The 25025-nt window shown below is 30.2% G+C and overlaps 2 protein-coding genes across 2 annotated transcripts; both read right to left on the reverse strand.

The window, feature by feature from the left end:
* Window positions 1–443: 443 nt before the first annotated feature.
* Window positions 444–4486, reverse strand: LOC123203700. Its single transcript, XM_044620147.1, has 5 exons — window positions 3817–4486; window positions 2780–3238; window positions 2154–2531; window positions 2004–2071; window positions 444–884 (listed from the first exon to the last, which is right to left on the reverse strand). The coding sequence occupies exons 1-5, from the start codon at window positions 4309–4311 to the stop codon at window positions 671–673; spliced, it is 1614 nt and encodes a 537-aa protein (XP_044476082.1). The 5' UTR covers window positions 4312–4486; the 3' UTR covers window positions 444–670.
* A 15205-nt stretch (window positions 4487–19691) lies between these two features.
* LOC123202792 (transcription repressor MYB6-like) lies at window positions 19692–20953 on the reverse strand. The gene is made up of 3 exons (XM_044618923.1): window positions 20590–20953; window positions 20367–20496; window positions 19692–20253 (listed from the first exon to the last, which is right to left on the reverse strand). The coding sequence occupies exons 1-3, from the start codon at window positions 20720–20722 to the stop codon at window positions 19746–19748; spliced, it is 771 nt and encodes a 256-aa protein (XP_044474858.1). The 5' UTR covers window positions 20723–20953; the 3' UTR covers window positions 19692–19745.
* Between the last annotated feature and the right edge of the window lie 4072 nt (window positions 20954–25025).

Raw genomic sequence — 25025 nt, forward strand, 5'->3', positions numbered from 1 at the left:
AAGAAAATGGTACGGTAATCAAAATTTTTTATTATTTTAATTAAAAAGATGCATCCTAAGTCAATTTTTTTAATAGACAAATAAGTGCACGCGTCTATATATATATATATATATATATGTATGGTATATAAAATTAAATATTATTTAATCTTTAATTAATATTAGTTAATGATTTAATGATATATAAATAAATATATTTATATATATATTTAAAATAAATAAATATAATTTTATTGTTTTGAAAGACCGGTGGCATGGACTCCTACCAAATTAAAGAAGTTTCCTTGATATTATATCATTTAAGATTTTTTTTTTTTTAAGTAACAACTTAATAACATCATATAAGAAATAAATGTTCAACTCTATTTTACAAATTGTATATGTTAAGAGAAGGAGAGGCCAAATCAGCAAGTAAAATTCAGGCACCTGCAATCTCAAACCACTACCACAAAACAGGAATTTATAGAACATGATAACAGTAAATAACTTTCACAAAAAATCAGCAGATCATCAGAGCATTCACTTGTTAACAAATCTTTCTACATCTCTAAAGGTTAAGGGTTAACTTTTTTACATTCACATGAGAACTAGATAGCTCCTACAAACACATCTAACAAACAGGTACCTATTCACATGAATTTGGGTTGAGAAAAAGGGGCAATTAACAACTTCATTGCTGGCTAGACATGACTGACATGGCTCGTCTAAAGTCCAGAGATTTGAGGGCGGACTCTGGGAAATGTTTGCCATTCGGTAGCCAAAATCCACCTGTGTTGGGTAGCAAGACTTGTGGTTGGATCCCTTTTACACCATCAGTAGGTTGAGTAGGTTGATCTTTCTTTTTCTTCACAAATTCGAAAAACTCTGCAACTTGGCGGGCATACCTTCACCAATTGCAGATTATGATGCTTTAGTCTATAGAAATATGGATTGGGAATCGAAGTATATGCATGCTTTAGAGAATAACAATTAATAAACATTTCAAAGTAAACACAGGGCCCGGCTTAAAACAATAAATTTAAGAATGGGCGGAAAACTTTACTCATCAAGGCACAGGTCTGCTGGCATCAGGTTTCTAAGAAAACATGTCTTTTTCTCGATTTTCTTTCACTTGGAAGCAAAAAGTAAGGCACATTGATGATTCATACAGAAACTAAAAATAACATACATAATCAAGGATAGACCATCCTAAAAACCCTGAATGGTTTCCAAAAACTATACAAAAGGATAAGATAGCCACATGACAGGTAGTGGGAAGACCCCGATAGATATTTCAACTTTTTAGCTTGCTTATACCCCAACCGACCAGTGGTGGGGTAATGAATGTGTTATCAACATAAAAGAAAAAGGACCCAAGCAGGTGATTGTTCAAGCATGGCAAATCATACACATCATGACCAAAATTGGAAAGTGAAATTAGAAGAGAGTGAAGGAGAAAGAAAGTAGAATTCTAGAGCACATCCAGAATGGAATATCCCATTGATAGCCAACAATATCAGTAGCCATTTCAAAACAATAGTGGCCACACAAAGAACTTACCTAATCGGTATAAAAAAACACCATAAAAACAATGTATTTGATGCATGAACACTTGTGCATGTTGTAACATGTCGTGTGTCTGCATTTATTGGTAGAGACATAATTATGCATACAACTGCTGCTTGATAACATTATGTATAGGAATTTTTTTTCAAAAATTGCAGTGAATTGCATACATCAACCAAAAAATAGCATATGCCTATTCTACCACTACATGATAGAATGCAAACAACAATGCTAGCCAATTAATCTGCATCAGATTTATCCCCAGCTACCAAGTTTAGGAAGTATGATCAATTAATAACCCAAACCACCAAAGTGATTCAACAAAACATATTTGTGGTTATATTGTGTAGGACAACCCACAAAAGGTAAACTTGCTAATTCCGGTAGGGAAAGATGGTCAGAACAAAGTGTTTTATTAATGCAAGAATCAATAACTTAATAGGGCATGGTTATCTTACTGCTTCTTTGCTTCAATATCTCTGCTGAAATCAATGTTGGGTTCACAGTCAAGAACTAAAGCAGGAACCTGCTCATAACCATAAAAGTAAGCCCAAGTTCATTCAAAGAAGTTATTACAAATTTCACTCAAAAAGGTATAAAAATGATACCTTCTGAATACTGGAATGCATATGAGCACCCTCTAGATAGAATACACGGTCTCTTATCTTAGGATGTAAAGAATTGTCCATGGAGAGAGGGAGCTTACTGACAGATAAAACCCCATGATTACCACTTTCAAAGGGGAAAAGCCAGCTCTCATGCTTTTCATGCAAGGAACGAAGGTAGTCTAGGGAGACTCCACCCTCTTCTTCTCTCTTCCGCAGCATCATTCTCTTGTGGCAAGTATCAGGGGTTGCCCTAAGATAAATGAAGCCATCTGGGATGAGACCGGGCAAGGCTGATACAACAGGATCAAACCATGAATCATAGATGCTGATCTCCATCTCATTCATATATTTTGCTTCATGAACAGCTCGGACAAAGACCTACATAAGTAATCATGACAGAAAAACTATAATCAATAAGTTAATTCCTGTCTTTCTTTCTATTAAAATGGTCAACAAAATAAAAAAATATGGTTTCAGGCTTAAGTCCCATGGTATTAAAGTAAATTGAGCAAAAAATGCAAAAATAAATAAATAAATAAATCTACCACAATTATGACAATTAAAGATGCCATACCATTAAATTATATATGTTTTCAACTGTGGAAAAAAGAGCAATGATTTCTTACCATCCTGTCACTGAAAATACTCCTCTCCACCAACCTGAGTGGCTTAATTCCAGCAGATGACTCCCTCTCCTGCATAACCCTTGTAACGAATACATAATTCTGGAAGGTATAGGCATACCTTTCTGGCTCATCATAAAAAGCACCCAATAGATTAAAGTGGTCAGGTCCAACATTCTGCCACTTATCAACAGGCTCAGGAACAATCTCAACAAGGTCACGAAGCTCGAGTGTCTCATTTGCTATCCTCTGAAGGAACGTAGTTTTCCCAACACTTATATTTCCCTCAACACAAAGAGTGATTCTTTTCTTTGGAGTGGGCTTATCATCTGAGTTCAAATCCTTCAGTTCTTCATCCACACTCTCTTTAATGAAAGTCGTTATACTCTCAGCATGATTTTTGTGAATAATTCCCACTGAACTCTGTAAATACTCCACCATCTTCCCACTAGCCTTCCAAAACTGTACTAAAAAACAACAGAGCAATGATAAGAATAATTTAGCATTGCAAAGGGCACCAAAGTTAAAACGCTAATACAAATCAACACAAGCCAGGATAGACCTATTTCCGACCAATAAAGTACCCTCAATACTCATTTTTCGTAAATACTCTGCCCTTGCTTCGCAAGCAAGAGCTTGAACCAGAGCCCCTGCCAAACTTGCAATCTTTAGAAGACGGAAAACAGTGGCCTTCAGGCATGCTGTGCCCATGAGAATTGCAAAACATCATTTAAATTTTAAATATTAGATGTTGACAGCCCCATTTTTTTGCTGTATCAGTAACGCCTTCACAATCATTTTATGAAACAGTAACAGAACATAAAAACTGTTAATTTTCTTATCATTCTATCAAAACTTTAGAGAGAAATTTTTTTTAAAAGTAAAGGCTACCTTCAATCTTCCGTTAGATTAACACGATTAAAATTTTGTTTTATAGAAAAAAAAATTGTTTTATAATTAATACATGTGAGATTTCCGACACTGCAAAGTTATAAAGATACAAATAAATAAATAAAGTTATTTGAAAAAAGACCTTATACCTTATCCTTGTACAGCTGCTTGAGTTCTGCAACTCGTCCAATTCCATTGTCAACAAGCTTCCTTAAATTCCTAGGACCCACTCCCGGAATCGTCAGCAAATCTGGGTTCCCTTGTAACCCGATTTCGCTCTTTTGTCTTCTATTATGCACCTTCAAGCTCTTCTCCTCACTCGTCACCTTCTCAATGTTCTCGCCCTCCAGGGCCACCGTGTGGCACCACGCCCGTCCCTCCTTCAACACCACCCACGCCCTCGACAGAGGCGATTTGGTTCCCACGGAGCAACAGCGGAAGTTAAAAGCAGAAGAGTGTGTGGGTTTTCTAGAAACCGATACCGAGACGGCGAAAGCGGTGGCACCACTCGTTGCGGCTGCTGTTAGCGGCATTTTGGGAAGTGGGCTCAAATTTAGTTTGGGTAAGGAGTAAGAGTAAGCAGTAGAAAACTTAGCGCATAAAAGGGGGCGGCCTGAATGGTTTAGGCGCAGAAGTTTCTGCATACTTCAATAAGGGCATCTCAGTTGGGCTGAGAGGGAAGCTTAAATGTCTCAGATGATTGAATGTTTTTAGGGAAATTTCGAACTTGATGAAGGGTTTCTCAGAAATGGTCACTGCTAAAAGGAGAATGATTTTAGGGTTTTATTTTCTTTATTTCTGGTAAATTATTAAGGTTTTTGATTGGCCTTATGAAGCTCGGGAGGAAATTGAACCCATGCATTTCTAAATCATTATAATCCAAACATTTTAGAAAAGTGAATTAAACCCCTCACAAGTCGCAACCTGCACATTATTTGATAAATAAATAAAGATTGGCAACAAATTAATCACATCATCTAGTCCAGACTCAATTCCAGGGGTTTAAGAGTCAAATTTTAAAATATCAAGGTATGGGGGGATTATCCATGTGAATATATGTGTCATTAACCTTGCTGCTGAATGGTAATAATTAGTGTCTGTCAGACACTCTGTATGAATTTAGGAAGACGAGATTTTTTTTTAAAAAGGAGTGATTGTCGCTTGTAGCACGTCTCCATCACTCATGCTGCGCGTTTTATCTTTATCTCTGATCTGATTGGATAATCCCGACCTGACCCCACTCTTTAATCTAAGCATTTGTTCCCGCCACATTGGATTCTGTCCACGTGTAACCATTGTAAGATTCTCTTTCTCGTTCCATCGCCATCCTGTAAAAAATTAATTAACTAAATAAATATTAAAAAATTTGGAGTGAAATACAGAGGACTCCAAGTGCCATTTGATTCCCACTGATAAAGATTATATTAGTGGTGTATTTTTAATTATTTATATTATTTTATTTAATTTATTAATAATAAAAAGTTATAATAATTTTTTATTATTAATGATAATATAATAGATAATAATTTTATAAATTAAAAGATTATAAAAATAATTTTAATTTTATTATAATTATATTTTATTCATTAATTTTTTAGAACAAAAATAATTTTATTTTTAATTAATATAATAAATAATATACAAAATATTTTAGAATAATTATACTAAAAAAATATTTAAGTAAAATAATTTATTAGTATTTTTTATTACTTTTATCTAAATATAATAATTATTTATACTTATCAAATTTTATTAAACATAATAATCATTTATATTTATTAATTTTTTAAATAATTTTTCAATTTTGATAATAAAATATTATTCAAACAAATCATCTTTTAAAAATAACTCTCAAGATTATGGTTAGATTCGACCCGAGCTTGAGTTCCCTTAAGTTTGAGTTCAATTCGGTTTACATATAGCAGAACTCGAGTTCATGAAAGCTAAGCTAATGAAAAATTAAAATAAAGTAGTTTTAATACATATTAGTCAAAATGACGTCGTTTTGTATTAAAAGTTTTAATTGAAAAATTTAACAAGTAACTCAAACTCGAGCTCGTATAGAGCTGACTCATTTCGGGCTTATTTGAACTGAGCTCGAGTTTGAGCATGAACAAATTCGATTTGAGTCTAACCGTACTCAAGATTATTTGAATAATAAAAGAGATAATTGTATATATGCAAAATTATAAATTTAAATCATTTCTATAATATAATTATTTTGTTTTGTTTATAAAATGGCCCCCAGCTAAGCTAATGGCCATGAAAAGTGACAATCAATTTTCCCGCCAACGACACCTTTCTTTAGAAAGTGTAAGTATGAAATGGCCCAACAGTTTCTGATATTAAAAGAAAAATTATGCTAAAAAAAATATGGGAAAAGGACTATTTTCCACCCAACTTTAAGCCTAATTTCAAACTTACATCCACGGGAGATGAAAAACCCAAACTCCCACCTATGACCAAATTGCCGTTCAAATTTTCAGTTAGAGACAGTGATAAAATCGTCATTTTAAACTTTAAAACTTTAAAACTAACACCTCAACTCCTATAAACTTTAAAACTTTAGAATTTCACCATTTCCGTCCTCTAGGTTTTAAAAACTAATACCTCAACTCATCCTCAAAGTTTGAAAAGTTTAGATTTCACCCCTAGGGTTTGCTTCCTTCTCCGGCCACCACCAACGATCGACGTATTCCACCGATCTCCCATCTTCGACTACAAAAGACGACCCTTCGTCCCCCAAATCTGGACGACGATCACATCTAGAAGAACTCATCATCGCGTCTGGATGACGTGATGAGCGACAAAGGACGACGAACTAGGTGGAGTGACGAAGAGATCTCTGTCTCTTCGTCGCACCATGCAACGAGAAGATGAAAATCTCTTCATCACACCATGCAACGAGAAGATGAAAATCTCTTCATCACACCACTGTCATCCCATCAAGAGAAAGAGGAGACCGGAGACAACATTGGAAGATGAAGTTGAAGAATAGGGGTGAAACTGCTATTTTTGAAAGATATAGGGGGCGGTTGAGTTTTAAAAAATGTGAAAACTCTAGGTTTGGGGGGTGAAAATGTTACTTTTCAATGTTTAAAAACTTTAAGTAAAGGTGAAATATTAGTTTCTAAAACCTGAGAGGGTGGGGAGAAATAAACTTTATAACTTTTTAATATAAATAGTAAAATAACTATTTTACCCTTCTCTTTAGCAGAAAAAATTAATAAAAGTTTGCCTATGGGTGAGAATATGGATTTTTCATCTCTCGTGGGTGTAAGTTTAAGAATGGCTAAAAGTTGGGTGGGAAATAGCCCTTTTCCCTAAAAAAATTTATCACATTATATTGTATGAATAAGAGTATATAATTTGTTTATACATATAATATTATACATATCAAAACATATATAAAAGAGATTATTAAAACTATGTGCACAAACAATAATATTAGATTCGGTCCATCCATGATGGGTTGACCCGATCCATTTAGGTTAAAAGACATTATTATTAACTTTTACAGTAAAAATAACGTTTTTGCCCTTGATAGTTATTTGAGTTAACTGTCTCTCTTTTTTTTTTTTTTAAAGATCACGTAACTTCCATAGTGCATAATAATAAGATGCAATAAGTTTTCAATAAAACTATGTGTACCCACTTTGGGTACACAAATGTGTACACATTTATATGTGTCACATGTGATTGAATAATTTTGAATTAAGAATAAAACAATAACCAATTATATGATGACACATATGAGTGTGTATACATTTGTGTACCCAAAGTGGGTAGACATAGTATTGCTCATAAGTTTTTCATAACTCTAGAGAACATGCTCTTTCCATTGCTTCTCCTCGTTACAATAATTTCATAGAAAACAGACAAGTAAATCAAGCAAAGTGTGTTGTGGATTGTTGATTGGAACACATCAAAACATCAAATCATCATTACAGTATAATATACGAAATCTGGGTATGTTTTTTTATGATCCTAGACCCTTTCAGTTTCCGCTAACATTGGCATTAGAGCTTTGTTTTATCTATGTAATTGTGATGTTTATGATGTAAGCATGATTCCTAAGCAAGTTTACAAATTAATTGTCATGAATAGTGCTTGTTTTTATTATAAATTTATTCGGACCGTATCCCACTATTAATGAATGCGTTGTAATTTTGCAAAATTAGTGCTTAGAATCATGTTAGGACGAATTCTAGATATGAGATACATGTTTATTTATAAAAAAATTGCATCGAATTCGCCTTAAATTGATCGAATTTCAGTGACAAGTTTTCACCCAAAAAATTGTGATGTTCATGCATTAAATTCACCGAAATCGAGTGACGTTTTCACTGTAAATTACATGAATCTTAATGATTGAGTCTCAGGCTCTATCAATTTGTTGTCAATTGCTAGTCGAAAGATAGCAAATTTTGCCATCAAAATGTCTAGGGTTCTTACTGTATCGTGGGTCACAATCGGGTTGAGAAAACCCAATTACTCAACCCGTTGGTCAACGGGTTAGTCAAAAACCCATCAATCAACGGGTTAACCCATTTAGTCAATCAAGGTGACTCGACCTAGGTTCCAACCCACGAGTTAGATGTTTAACATTTGATCGGTCAATGGTCAAATAGTTGACTAGTCAATAGTCAAAGTTTGATCGATAAAAAAAATCCATCATCGGCACATGATGACTTTGTTTCGACATGTGGCAGCGTATAAGGGCATGTGGTAGCATGTGAGCCAATTTTTCAGTGCGTGGGAGTGCATGCATGCTTCTTTGTATGTTTGGTAGCTTGTATAAACTCAGATTATATTATGTGTAATCTATTTTGCATGAATTGAACACTTATAGGTGTTTTTCAGATCATGGTTTTGAATTATACACTGCTAAACATGTGAACATGTGTTATTTATATTGTTATGCATGCATAATTTATTATTGCCCATTTGTTGGTTATATATAGGATAAATATATTGACTAAGAACTACTATCTAAACTATAAGATGAATCTGAAGCACAACTTTTTTACTCACATTTAGACCATGATTGGGAGAATATTAGAATTGAGAAATGAGGGCATATACCTAACTTATAATGAAAAGATATATGGACTTTTGATATCGATTTCTGATCATTGGACTAATATAATTACCAATATTATTTGGGATGACAAGAAAGTATTGAACTTCTGGGATTGTTTGTATGAGTTATAAAAAGCAAAAGAGTGAAACATTGTTATGAACATAAGAAAATCTACAGCTCTTTCTGTTTTCCCAAATCAGTGAAGAGCGAGACATGTTGGCTACCGCAAACAATATAAAAACTTTATATTGGATAAAGTTACTCTGAGAATTATTGAAAAAACTGAAGAGGTCTATAGTCTCTATGATTGGTATCGAGTGGAAGAACGATTGATTGTTAAAATGTCATGTTTCAACAATTTTAAACCACAGATCAAAGATGGTTCAGATTCTAGTTCTACTCAAGAATAGTCTTACTCATTGAAGCTTGTCATTGAAATGTTCGAATTTTCATACTTATTGTTTATTTATTTATTAGTATGCTATTGTATTGAACTTTTTCTTTTTGAATTATGGAAATATTGAACCATATGTTGATTCAATATGGATTATATCTATTTGTGAGAATTCTAAGATTGATAGAATTTAACTATTCTCGTCTGGAATATACATTGATGTGATTGAATTAATTGTTAAAATATTAAACATTTGTGTCATAGACGATAATTGGGAACTAATGAACTTTCGATTCTTGCCTTATGTGAAATATTTTAATTTTTAATGCACAATTGTGACAATAAAATGTGTATATATATCTTATTATTGGTGTTGTGTTGGCATATCTCTGTAGTTATATAGAAATGACTTCGAAAAACATTATTGCCGATTTGAATAAGAGAGAAAGACTGAATAAAGACAATTATAAGATATGAAAAATGAGAATGCACTATGTACTAGATGAACATGATGCCTTAAAAGCTATTAATCTAGTCATAGAAGAGCCTCAGCTGGCTGAGGGGCAAAATCCTAATATTGCTCAATATAAGCGTGACATGGACGCTTGCAATGCTTGGAAAAAGAAAGATTTAACTACTAGAGGCATTCTTTTCAACTCAATGAATAATGATATTGCTTATCAATATGAGTAATTTAAAATTGTAAATGTTATGTGGGCAGCATTGATGGAGAAGTTTGAAGGAACAACTGTCTCCAAACTTAGGCAATTGACTATCAAGTTCGATATATATAAGAAAGTTCTTAATAAGACGATGAAACAACATTTAAAGGAAATGTCAAACATGATAATTGAACTAAAGAACGCTAGGCTTGATCTGATTGACAAACAACAAGTTTAGGTTGTCATACGATCTCTACCTGATAGTTGAGAGTACATGAAAGTTAATATGACTCACAATGACAACATCAAAACTTTTGATGACATTGCTCGTCATCTTGAACTGGAAGTTAAGTGTCTAGAGGTTGTTGGACCAAATACTCATGCATATGTTGTCAAGTCCAGTTCCAAGAAGTTTTCTAGCTATAAGCGAAAATGGCAAAATCTAGAAAAGGAAAAGAGATCATCCAAGAATCTGTGAATAAGAACAAGCGATTCAAACGCTAGTGTTATTGAATAAATTTGGGGTACTGCAAGACTAACGCTTTATCTTTTTTTAGGGTTGAAGCGACTATATTATTCCTAATTGATGCATAGTAAATTAGCTCATAAGTGCAGGTTGTTTGCAAAGTTGCACGACACATTTGTCAGTACGAATTGCTCTGTTTTGTAAGATTTCTATGGAAGGATTTTTTATTCGGATCACCCCATCATGTATGAGTAGAAGATATTGGATCCGATCTACTTATGATGGGCTAAACCCTATCCATTTGGGTTAAAAGACATTATTATTAACCTTTATAGTTAAAATGACGTTTTTGCCTTTGACAGTTATTGGAGTTAACTATCTCTTTTTTTTTTTTAAAGATTACGTAACTTCCATAGGGCATAATAATAAGACACAATAAGTTTTTCATAACTCTAGAGAACATGCTCTCTCCACTGCTTCTCCTCTGTACAATAATTTCATAGAAAACAGATAAGCAAATAAAGCAAAATGTGTTGTGGATTGTTGATTGGAATGCATCGAAACATCAAATTATCATCAGAGTATAATATACGAAATCTGGGTATGCTTTTCTATGATCCTGGACCTCTTTAGTTTCCGCTGACAAATAAATATAAGTTTATGCACACACAATGATATATCACTATATAATTGAATGATTTTGAATTAAAGATGCAACAACACTCAATTATATAATGATATGTCATTATTTGTGTATATAGTACTACTTAAAAGAGATTATATGTCATTGGAAAAGGGGTTAGGCAAATTGCATGACCAGCAATTTGCTTGGGGCTTTTGCAAGTTATATCGAGGGTGTTAAGGTTCGATTCGACATGGCTTGTGAAAAAAAATTTAAATTAAAAAATAAATGTATATAATGACGAGTTGCCACACAAAAGTATGTGGGCCAGCCCACGGTGGTACACTTTAAAGTGTGGGTTATGTCTTATGTCTTATCATGTCTACAGGTCATCATAGTCCAAAAGACTTACCAATTGATAAGTTATGACATGACATGACATGACTTATAAATATAATGACCGTCCTGTATTCAATTTGAGACAACACACTAGTGTATCTAATTGGAATGCAACATAATTACCAAATTAATCTAAGTAAAATCATTCAGTTTTTTTTTTTTGAATTTGATCAATGAAAATGAAAAAGGCTTTGAATATCTTTACATAATTTCTCCCTCTTCTTAATAGTTGGTTTGAGTTAATTGAGACTACTAAACATGGGCTATTTACATGGATTTGACCCATCAAAAAGAAATTATACAAACCTTGGGCTGACCCAAGTTTTATAAAAAAAATCCAAAGCTTTAGATTCATTTCTTACAGTTGACAACTAGACAGAACAGAGAAAACTGTGCATTACAAATACAAATCTCTTTATCATGTGAATTACACAATTATTCTCCCAAACTATATTGAATAATTTCAAAGCTGAATTATTTCTAAACTTCTCTTAATGGGTTGTGGTGCGACAGATAAATTGTATATAATAAGACTTTAAAATATATAAAAAAAGAACAAATAGATTACAAAGATGATATCATTGGTTGATTTTAACCAATTAATTCTGACCTTTCCTTGCCATAGATAGATAAGGATGACTCATTGCCAAACACCACTTTGTAAAAACGTGAAAGTAATTGCTTCATAATCATATACGAAAGTGAAATCAACTTCAAAGTCTCTCATCCCTTTTCTAAGAGATTTGGATTGATTTCAGATAAACCTCTTTTCTTAAAGTCATAAAATGTAGACGATGACAACCCACATTTTAAATCGTACTTTAACTTTATTTTGCCACATAACACAACATCCAAATTAGAGACCATAAGTTTTTTTGTAGGGATAGTAGTACTACCCTCTAAATTGAGTCTTTGGCTTGCGGATAAAATATATATTTTTTTTGATAGAAATGAAAACAAAACGAAGGTAATTAAAATTTTTATAATTATAAAGTAAAGATGAAAATAAATGTATCTTTGATCAATGCTCTTTCCCGTTTCTCTCCTCTTATATATATTCTTTATACTCTCAAATATTGAACTTCCCTCTAAATTTTACAATATAATAAATATACTTTAATATTAAATGAATAATTTTCTCCAAATGTCATGATACTAAATAAAATGATTTTTTGGGGGGATAAGGAGCAGATTTTTATCTTACAAGATGGAGAGGGAAAAAGAAGAGAAATTTTTCCTACAAGATGGGATGAAGAGTCCTTACTATTATTCTCCTTGTATTAAGGATGATGATGAAAATCAAAGTATTTAACTAGGGATATGTATAATTCGATTTAAATTATATAACTGAATCGAACTATTTAAAAATTATAGCTTTGTTTGCCTTAAAAATTTTATAGACCACTTTTCTGAGTTTAGGGGATTTTCAATCGAATCAAACTTTAAATAATGTATATATGTGTGTGTATATATATATATATATAAAAGATATATCTTTTAAAAAATAAAATTATAAAAATTATAATTGATATATTATTATTTTGAAAAATATCACAAATATTTTTAACATTTAAAAATTTTTCATAAACACCCAAATGCACCATCATATTTTCTAAAAAGTGTGTTGATTTATATCAGTAATATGTATCATATTATATGATATATTTATTATATCATATTAATTTGATACATCTTATGATATATATGATTTTTCACTTATATTTTATCATATTATAAAATACATATTGTATATTATAGAATATTAATACTCATAATTTAAATCATATTTTTTCAATTTAATTTAATTTAAAAAATTTTTAAATTATTTTTTAATTTAATTTAAAAAAACTTTTAAACTGTATTAAATCATATCATACTCAGCCTTATATTCGACTCTTCTCACCCCATCGTCACCTCCAGTATTATGTTCGGAAAATGGTAAGGGTCGGTTGGAGAAATAGTGATTTTAAGAACTTTCACTTTCCTTTCTCATGTGATGAGATTGAAAGGAATCAGAGTTGTCCCAATCAATAATTAGGCTGAAAAATGGCCGAGTTAGGTGAGAGTAACGTGGGTCTTGCTTGCTTTGCTTTGCTTGGCCTTTCTAGAACATCACGTCACATTCGGGATTTTAGTTTTTAAGTTTTTTTAATGGGAAAAGACTTTGCGCCACCCAAATTTTAATTTAATCTCCAAATTATACCTATAATAGTTAAAAATTTTAAATACTTACTTATAAATTAATTATCATTAAAATTTTTAGTTAGATATAAGGATAATATCATTATTTTATCTTTAAACTCCAAAATCTTAAAATTTTATATAATTTTTCTCCAGGTTTTTAAAATAACATTTTACCTTATTTTTAAAGTTTAAACATTTTAAATTTCATCTCTAAGATTTGGTTCTATTCTCCGGCCACCACCAATCCAACCATTGACTGACACTTTCAACCTATCTTCTAGATACAACCACAAAAGACAACCACCCATCACCATGAAGGACTACGAAGCATTGATGAGGAAGAAGTGCTAACGGTTTGAATTGAAGAGGGTTGTTGCATTTTCCTCTAGCATTGACTTCATTTTCCATCAATTCACACGACGAAAGCTTCGTATGGAGCATGAGCTTCTTTCTCTATCATGAGATATATTCGGCGGTGGTAGAGAAAATGGAGGATAATGGTGGCCATCGTCGTCACTATCTTTGGAAAGCCAAAAACACTAAGGGTGCGTTTGGTTGGGGGAATTTATTATTACCTTGGTAATCTATCTTTTATTCCCTTGTTTGGTTTGTCAGTAATAAAATATTACAGTAATCTTCTATTACCAATGCTGACGTGGCAGGTAATATAGGTGGTAATTTGATTATCACCTTCACCTTAGGTATTTAAAGATTACTGGGGTAATCTTGAGTTTATTATAGAAAAATTATTATTTATTAATTTTTTGAGATAAAAATAAATTTATTTTTAATTAATATGACAAATAATATAAAAAATATTTAAAAATAATTATATTTAAGGGCATTTAAGTAAAATAATTTACTAGTAATCTTTTATTACCTTTAACCAAACACAATAATTATTTATACCTATCAAATTTTATCAAATATAGTAATCATTTATACCCAGTAATCTTATAAGTAATCTATCTTCAAGGTAATCTTTCTATTTTAGTAATCAAACATTACCCAAACCAAACGCCCCCTAAGGGTTTGTGAGAGTAAAATATTACTTTTCAATATCTAGGAGAATGAAAAAAGTTATATATTTTTGTATAAAATAATGATGTTACTCTTATATTTAATTAAAAATTTTAATAATTAGTTTATAGGTAAGTAGTTGAATTTTGTAACTATTATAAATACATTTTTGAGATTAGAATAAAATTTGGGGGGAAATAGTGATTTGGCCTTTTTTAACAAAAGAATAGATAAAGAATTTATGAGAATCGACAGAAGTAGTTGCAAAATTTATAGAAATGAAGCTACCAACTTGTACCAAACTCTTCCCTGTCTCTCTCATCTCATGTGCCTTGTCTCTTGGCACCTCTCCTTTGTGATTATCTTTATTTATCATTTTTTGGCAAAAAAATCATGTCCCACCTAAAGGTTATTGAATTTACCATTGTCACCATTAAGTTTCAAAAAGTGAGATTCTCACGCATCATCTTCTTTCCGTTATTTTTTTTAATTTTCCTCTTTTTTTTCATATTCTTTTTATTTTTATTTATTTATTTTTTTACTTTTCCCCTTATTTTTCTATTTTCCCTTTTTATAAGTTTGGAGTCTATTGTAATTTTTAAAAGTAGTAAAGGTATTGAATACAAAATTTCATAGATTTTTAGAAATTCTAAAAATTTTGAGGGTGTTTTAAATTTTTTAATTTTTAATATACTTATCAATAGTTTAAAAAATATAATTATACCCTTAAAAAATTAAACAAAATATAATATTTTACCGTTCTTGAAAGTTTTGATATATTTTAAAAATTTAAATAATAAATTTTTGCACCAATAAAAATATATTAATAATTTGATATTTACATTAAGCAGTAATGATAATTTTATAATTTTAATAAAAAATAAAATAATAATATTTAAGAAAACTAAACACAATTCATTGATAAAAATGAATGATTGATTAAAAAAACAAATTTTTTTAAATGTACCTTTTTTTTTTTGGTCATTTCGTTAAACCTTGGGATGGAAAATAATCGTTTGGCCGAAATTATTATTGTCACATTGCTTGTCCCCATTTCTCATTTTGAATCTCATGATGACCATATGATTAGAGATGTGGGTTTATCCCTCCAATCAATATTCACTTTAATAGTATGAATCATGTCCACAAAATTTGCTAAAAGTGGCACCATAAACTTTATATATATATATATATATATATATATATATGAGACATAATATTATACATATTTATTTTAAAAATATAAATATATACATATTTATATATATTATTTTATCTTTAATTTAAGATTATTTAATTATATAATTATATATATAAATATGTATATTTTATATACTTAAAAAAAAAATATATAATTTTATTGATGTATATGTAGATTTAAAATTTATTGATATTATATTAATATTAAATTTTATTTTATATGATATTTTAAAATTTTAATCTGTTAAATATAATTAATTTAATTCCAAAGAAATTGTTCAACTTAAATCGAGGTTCATTGATGACAAAAAAGTTGTACACATATATCACAAAATTTATTAGAGGAGGCAGTGGCCCATTGGTCCAAATCAACAATAAATAAAAATATGAATTGAAATAAGGGCAAGAGCAACAGCAAAGCATTTTTGGCGAATGCAAATCTTCGCTGGAATCCCACCGCCTCATTATACATGAGCACATGTCATGGGAAAGTTGTTACACAATCCATTTTTTCATTTATTGGTGGAATGGGGATCTTGATATAATAAAATTAAATTATATATACTTATTTTGTATATATAAATAATATATATTATTAAATAATTTTAAAATAAAAATAAATTAAAATGTATTCATATAATAATATATTATATATATTTATATATTAAAAAATAAATACGTATAATATTATTTATTTTAATATATCACCCATCACATGACCCACTTTAAACTACCCATGTATTGTCTCATTGTGTAATAAATTTTCTAATGAAGATTGGGTTACCTACCTCCCTAACATCTCACATGCTTCATTCCTATATTTCACTTTCACTTACTATAAATTATTTTTTTCAAATCAACATTATATTTCGCCAATTTTCCCTTTTTTTTAATAAAAAAGATATTTTTGATATATAATTTAAGTATATAAATAATATATATTTTTATTTTTAATTTAAATTATTTTATTATATAATGATATATCATCTATACGTTTAAATTATATAGAAAAAATACGTACACATAGTTTTATTATTTTTATAAATCTTGACATTGTAAGAGAAAAAAAAAAACAATTGAGTATAGTTTGTTACAAAATTTAAAAAACTAGTAAAATTATACGTATGTCTAGTTTAAATATATAAATATGTATTCACTTGTAATATAACTCATATAATTGAGTGATTTTAATTTAAAAATAAAATAATATTCAATTACGTGATAACAAAGATAAGTGTATGTATATTTATATAATTAAAACGAATATGTATAGTATTATTCTTGATTTGAAAAAATGAATGTAAAATATAATTAGTATTTAAAAAACATATTTAATTTAATGTTATGAAACGAATTTAATTTTGAAGTAATTAGTTGGATTATTTTGTAAGGTTAATAATTTAATTTAAGTGCTAATATTAAAATGGATTAAATTAGAAAACAATCCCACCACAACGCCTTTGTATTCCTCACTACTCAGTCGAACACTTAAATTAAATTTAGTTCAATAATTGAGAGATAGTGGGAAGAGATCCGCCATTTTTGTGGCACCTATTAGAAGACAACAATTAACAAATACCTGCCTTCGCTTTACCTTTTATTTTTTAAAATAGGCCAAATAACTATTTCCCACCCAAGGTTTGGTGTAAAACCAATTTCTCATATATTAATTATCAAAAATTTAAATACCCATATATCTGTTAAATTTTACTATTAGTCTCAGGAATAAAAATTGTTATTTATAAAAATATTTAAAAAATAAATATTTATCACATTTTCACTCTCCAAGTTTAAAAACTAATAAATTTCTCTCTACTTAATGTTTGAAAAATCAACTTTTCTTGTTAGGATTTTTTCAGGATGTCGCGGGTGGCCAGAGACAATGATGATGGTGGCATTCTCTCTCTCTCTCTCTCTCTCAGCTTCTTCGTCAACCTCCTTCTGTTCCTGGCCAACCTCGACCAACGAGAGCTAAAGATGAAGATGAATCGTGTCTTCATATTGAGACGACCGATTCATCTTCATTGGTCAATTTTGTTGGCCAATGATGGTCGAAAATAGAGCATCGTTGAGAGAAAAGCTGAGAGAGAGGGAGAACGCCATCGGAATGTGTGGAAAAACCTTAGGGGTAAGATGAAGTTTTTCAAACTTTGGGTGGGAAACTTTTTTAATTTTTAAACCTAAAGAGGTGAAAATATAATAAATTTTTAGTTTTAAAAATATTTTTTTTAAATAACAATTTTATCTTTAATGATAACAGTAAAATTTAACAGACGAATGAGTATTTAGATTTTCGATAGTTACTGAATGAAAAATTAAGTTTGCACTCAACCTTGGATGGGAAACAGTCATTTAACCTTGAAAATACTAATATTTTCAACTCTCACCGCGTTATTGTTTCACCCTTCTTCCACTTCTATTTTCCTTCTATGTGATGTATAAAATTTAAGTTTATAAATATTTAATTACAAATTTTATATATTTAAGTTATCCAGTGATTAATACTTTCTCACTCAAGCTTTGATTTTTTTATTTCTTTTTCCATCTGTTAATGCTTATATGTCACACTTTCTAATCTAACTTATTTACAAGGAAATGTGCTCCTCTAAAGACATTTGATAATTATTTTATTAATTTATTTTTTATTATTTATAATAATAAAATATTTTAATAATGATATCATAAGTAATATAAGTGGTAAAAGATTCAAAGTAATTTTGATTTTAATATAATTATATCTTTATTTATAAATTTTTTTAAATAAAAATAATATTATTTTCAGTTAATATAATAAAAAATATAGAATATTTTAAAATAATTATACTCAAAAACATTTAAATAAAATAATCTTTAACTAAATACAATAATTATTTACACTTATCAATTTTTATCAAATCTTATTAAATATAGTAATAATTTATATCTAGTAATATTTTAGAAAATATATCTTTAACATAATATTTTAATTTTGATAATAAAACATTACTCAAATTAAACATATCCTAATTATAATTATCATGTACTACATATTAAAGTCTTCGTCTCTCTGACTCTTATAATAAAATTATATGTATAATTTTTATGCATAATTTATATACAAATAATAATGTATCGGTATATGATTGAGTATTATTTTTTATTTTAAACTATCTAATCGTATAATAATACATCATTATTTATGCACAAAAAATATATAAATAACACTACTCTTTTCATCAATTTGTGCATCTACAAAATTTCTAATTTTTGGCATCGTTTTTTCTTATTTTAGGAATATTCGAATGTGAATTTTACAACTTCTTACATGGTTGATTGATAGGTTAAAAAAAAAAAATTAAAAAAAGAGTTTATATATACAAGAATTGAGAAAGTAATTAAAGCATAATGTAGCAATAAAAATTAAAAAAGGGTTATTTTGTAAATGTACAGGGCCTAGATAGACATTTAGATATATTTAAAATATTTAATGAGGTAAATTTAGAGATAAATCATGGGTAAAACGTAAATGCCACATTTAAAAAATTTATTTATTTATTTTTTTAATTTCAATTTGTGTATACATTCAATAAACTTTACACACCTTCAAATAATAAAACTATATATCCCTATTTTTGGTACATAATTTATATACACAGATGAGATGTTATCATATGATTGAATTTTTTTTATCATATGATAACACATATTTTAAAATCATCTAATTATATTATGACACATAATTGTGTATATGAATCGTGTATCAAAAATAAATACACATAGCATTGCTCCACCTTCAAATTACCTAAAAGTTTATATTAAAATTTTAATTTGACATATTTCCTCATTTAATTCACCTTAAAAATGACAATTAATTGATCTTATAATTTGAAAAAAAACCCATTTATAAGTTTTGCTCAACATATTACCAAAGTGAATAAAAAATAATTTAATAATTCATAAAAGTCAGAATATAAAATTTTTTAAATTTTTTACTAGTGTGATAAAATACATCTTATCTTAAAAATTAATTCATTAAAAAATAAAAGTTTGAATCCGAAGAAGGGCTCCGCTATCTGAAAAATCCAGCGGAAATTTGATTACAATTTCTACACAATTCATCACTTCTCTGAAAACCCAATTGCCAGCACAAACAAACTCTCTCTTTCACCTCCAGAAACTGGTAATTGTAGCAAACTTGAACCGGTTTTGACTCGGCAGATTTTGCGGAAGCCCGATTCAACTCAGACGGAGTCGCACCAACGCCAATGGAAAGCTCCAAATTCAGCTTCTGATTACACTCTTCTTGTTCATACTTTTCTCTCTGTTTTTGCTGCTGACGTTGTTGCTGTTCCTCGTCGGTGGTCAAGCCGCTGCTGCTGCATTTGTTTTCTTCGTTGGATTCTGTCTTACAGTGGGGTGGTGAGTTGAAGCCCAAATGCGCCGAGTTTTCATTGAGCGGGCGGTGAGTTTGAGGGTCGAGTCCGCGGCTTATAAGTTTCCTCTTGATGTGAGTGTTCCAATAGTTTTTTATTTCGTTGTCCGTTCTTCCCGGTAATCTTCCGGCAATTATTGACCACCTGCACATCGGAAAATTTTCCAGTTCAGTATTAGCGATAGAAAAGTAATTTATCTAGTCTTTCATGATTTTAGCGTGGAAAGAAGAATCCTTTTTGAAAGGGAGGGGATTTACTTGTTTCCGAGCAAGCTATGGAGTTTGATGATGAGCTCATCTTCTTCAGGAGTGAAATTTCCTCGTTTGAGATCAGGTCGAAGGTAGTTTATCCACCTCAATCTGCAACTCTTTCCGCATCGAAGCAGCCCTTTATTTATTTACAGATATAAAATTCAAACACCATTAACGAATTGTCAACAAACAAATTAAAACTTAATTAATTGATTAAACAATTAATTACCAGCAGCCTTAGGGAGAGAACGCCAGCAGCCTTCGCCATGAACGCGAATATATTCAATGAGTCGCTGGTCTTCCTCTTTGGTCCAAGCGCCCTTGTTGGTGTGAGCCTTTTCGCAGCAAGGTAGACGTCCCATGAAAATGTGAAGGAAATAATGGCAAAGTTTTCAGCAGGGTGATATGATGGAGAGAAAAGAGAGAGAGAAAAAGAGAGCTTTGGGCTGAAAAGTAAGGGAATTGTGATTGAAGAAGGGATTTATTTAAAGGAAGATAGAGAGAGAGAAGGATCATGCGATTTAAAACTTTGATGGAGAATTGACCAAAGTTGGTGAGAAATAGAAGTGGTTTTTTGTGAGATAGAGCTGGATTTGGATTTGGTAGGTAGCTCAACTTTTACGTCAGATTTCTGGCCTCTCTGTTCTTCTTCTTATTATTATTTTTCAATTTGGAGGATTCTCATTTCTACCCCTAAATTTAGTGGAAATGTCATAGTAAAACTCCAGGTTTCGATAATTAATACTAGCGCTGTTAACGTTACTTTCGGTCAATATTTGTTTAACTTTGACAATCTCTCACTAATGATAATTTACATTATCATCCCCGACAATCAGCCTCTAATGGCTCCAGTTTTATTTTTTTTATAATTATAAATTACTTATATACATGTGGTGGATGTGATTTTTAGGTGCTAACGAATTAATAAACAATTTTAAATTTTATATAATATATGTTAAGACAACAGTGATAAGAATTTAAAAAGATTTTCGTATGTCTCCAATTTTGTAATGACAATTAAATAGAACAAAATTTTTTAAATTTTAACGTAATTTGATTTGATGATTATAATTCTTATATTTAATATAATTATTGATAGTCGTGTATTACAATAATACTATTTTGATAATTTAGTAAATAGTACAAAATTTTCTCTCTTTATTCCATTTTCAAATGATCAACCCCAGGAGCCCACAATGAAATTCATGAAAATATACTTTCACTTCCATTCCAACATGCTAAGAGGTTATAACATCTTAGATAGTCTTTAGCATTCCATAGGGATACGAGGTTTGTTCCACTTTTTGGAGGAGCTTGTACAAATCCTTGGGTATAGGATTGGCTTATTGTTACATGCATTTGGGAAAAGATGATAGAAGATATGAAACTAATTATCTAGAGAATGAAATAGTCCCAAAATAAATAAGAAAGCTGCACAACCGAAGGAGAAAAGAGTTAGAGTACCATGTGTGTGACTCAATGTTTGTACATATATCTCCCTTCAAACATGTTATGAGGTTAAGGAGGAAAAGGACGTTAACTTTAACGTATATTAGTCTTTTCTAGGTATTAGAAAAGGATAGGTAAGGTAGCATATGGGCTTACCTTACAGACACTACTTTACCAGTGAGAATGGATAATATCCACAATGTGTTCCATGTTTCATTGGTTTGTAAGTATTTAGGTGACTTTTCCCATGTATTAAAGAGTGAGGAGATTTAGTTGATAGATAATCTAATTTATGAGAAGCATTTAGTATAGATTTTGGACAAAAAAGTTAAGAAGCTTTGAAATAATTTAATACCTTTAGTGAAGGTCATCTAAAAGGATCAAAAAGTAAAAGAAACTATTTGAAAAGTGGAGTAGGATATGCGAGATTACCATTCTAGTGGAGTAAGATATGAGAGATTACCATCCCAAGGTGTTCAAATAAATTTCAAGGAAGAAATTATGATAAGGAGGAGGAATTTGTAACACCCTACATCAGGGATCCTACCCTCCAGTGGAAGTACTGCTTATTTAGATCATTTAAGCAAATGTAAATCACAACAAACTTCTTTATTTGTATAATAAAACATGAAAATTCACCAAATTAACAATTTATGAAAATACCTTTCACAAATTAATATTAGCAGAAAACATATCCCAAGTGTCAAATAAGTAAAATACAATCCACACAAAAAAATGAAATTTAATATTATTCAAAAACTGTGCGTTAAGCTATAAAATCATAAAACCAAATAATATTTGGAATAAAAACAAGACTGGTCCCCTCATGCTGGTCCTTAATTGATCACCTACCTTAATGCCACCACTTCGATGCTCACTTGCACAACAAGAAAAGGAGTGAGTGAAAATACACTCAGTAAGCAAGAGGTTCTTTCTGCAGAATTTACTCTGGATTATCTCCTTACTTTAATACATCAAATGGTGGAAGTATTTTATTCAATTTTTCTACCTCTTGACCTTGTTGATTGGTCAAGACTGAAATGGGGATTTGGCCTTATGATCGAGTGACTATTTTCTCTCTATCTCAGCTATCACAGTCTATGATATATATGAATTTCCCTGACACCTCTTCGTCGACACCCCCTCTATGGCTCTATCTTTATCATAAGACCTTTCTATGAGTGTCACCTCTTTATGGGTACATACAATGAATAGTGTGACCTTTCTATAGGTATAACACCTCTTTGTAGGTGCATAACCTAAGTCATGAATACCTCTTCCTATAAGCCGTATAACTATTTTGGTAGTCTTTGTTACCCATCCACCTTTATCAAATGAGATTACTTTATCTCTACTAATATGACACTTGACATTACCTAAAACATGTTATTGTTGTGTTTGTGGGTACATAACCTATTGACATCTTAAGTATACTACCACTATTTGGATAAACGAATGGGTCTACACCAGATAGGGTATGGGTGTACAAAAATTTTGTACATGCACGACGAATCCTCACGGGTGATTCTAGTTGTGATGCCATGTATGACTATAACACTTATAGGTACGCTCAAGAGTATTCTTGTCTTTATTTATTGCATTTGAGTTTGAAGTGTTTGAACTGAATATTGTTGTTTAGAAGTAAGGATAGACATGCACCATAAGGGTGGATGCCTGTTCATGTTTTAAGAAGGGTGGATTCGTCATTTTCACATTGATGTGAAAATGGTTAAGTATAAAAGGATGAACAACAGTGCATTTAGGGAATGCACGTCTGTTCATCCATTCAACGATTCGAATTAGATAACAAGTTAGTTTTCTAATAATTTTAGGATATGTCTTTAGTTGTATAACTAAAGAAACAACTATTCATGACATTATTTTGGTAAAATGAAAAGGAGTTACATAAGTTGTTTGCCTTATTAGTTTGTTTTGAATTCCATAGCGCAAAGTGAGCAAGGAGAGGATTTTTAGAGCAACAAGAGACACTAGAAACAACCATTTGCCATGCAAAGATTTTTCAAACAACAAAAGAGAGGTAAGTGTGGTGAACCTTTTTGTTTTTGGATTAACTTGTTGGAAAATTTTGCTTGCATTTATGGTTTGTAAGGGATGAATTAATGGTGTTGGCATATTTTGTAGATATTCTAACAAGGGAATATGATCTTGTTCTAGTTTGTGCTATATGAATTCATATGATTATTAATGGTATAGTTGATATGTGAAGTATTGATCTGGGTATTGCATGACCTGTGGTTTGGGAAATGTTATTGTTGATTATTTTGGTATAGAATCATGTTTAAGAATGATATAGTATAATTATAGACTTGATATTGGTTGGATTTGGTCAAAAAACATAGAAAAAACAGTAGGTTAGCGATGTCTAAATGTTGATGAACGATTGTTCATATGTGCATAGATGCCCTTTCATCCTCGTTCAAACATCAATTTCTTGTGCGTTCAATGCACATTCATTCTTGGGTTTCAATTTGAATGGTTGTTTGGTATAGTACGAACGTCCATTTATGGCGTTTAGGAAGAACAATCATTAAATGGATGAATGACCATGGTTGGTGAATGAATTTAATGTTGTTAGTTGGTTGTTTTTAATATACCATTTTAATGTTAAAAAAAAAAAAAAGAAAGGGAGGTATTATTTGATAAATAAAATATGAGGAGACATTGATGAATACTTAAAAGAAAGTGATAAGAATAAATAAATATAAATATAAAGAGTTATCAAAAGGTGTGCAATTTGAGGAATTCTTATTTTTTGAAATTAAAATTAAATTTTGAAAAGAAATTTTATGATTGGATGAATTTTTAAGGATGGAAACAAAGAATATCATTAGATTGATTTGGAATAAAGAGATATTAAATGAGTATAATTAAAAGGAGTCCTTATCCATTTAAATAGATCCATATAAGCTATAAAATTGTTGTTCCAAGAGTTTAGACTTTATAAAAAAAATAATAATATTAGTTTTTTTTTACACTTTAGCAATTGAAGAAGGGGAGGCTTAGAGTCATTTTTATCAATAAAAGACTAGAAATTTAAGACAATGTAAAGATATTTGTATCTCATTGAGTGATTAAAGACATAATTATAAATTGTTGGGGTAAGTAAAAGTTTACATAATATGTAATGAATTGTATTTTATATTGAAAATGTTTATATGTTTTGAAATTCATTTTGTAAATATGAATAAACTATTT

This window comes from Mangifera indica, chromosome 19, assembly GCF_011075055.1.
Source record: "Mangifera indica cultivar Alphonso chromosome 19, CATAS_Mindica_2.1, whole genome shotgun sequence".
In the NCBI taxonomy this organism is placed as follows: domain Eukaryota; kingdom Viridiplantae; phylum Streptophyta; class Magnoliopsida; order Sapindales; family Anacardiaceae; genus Mangifera; species Mangifera indica.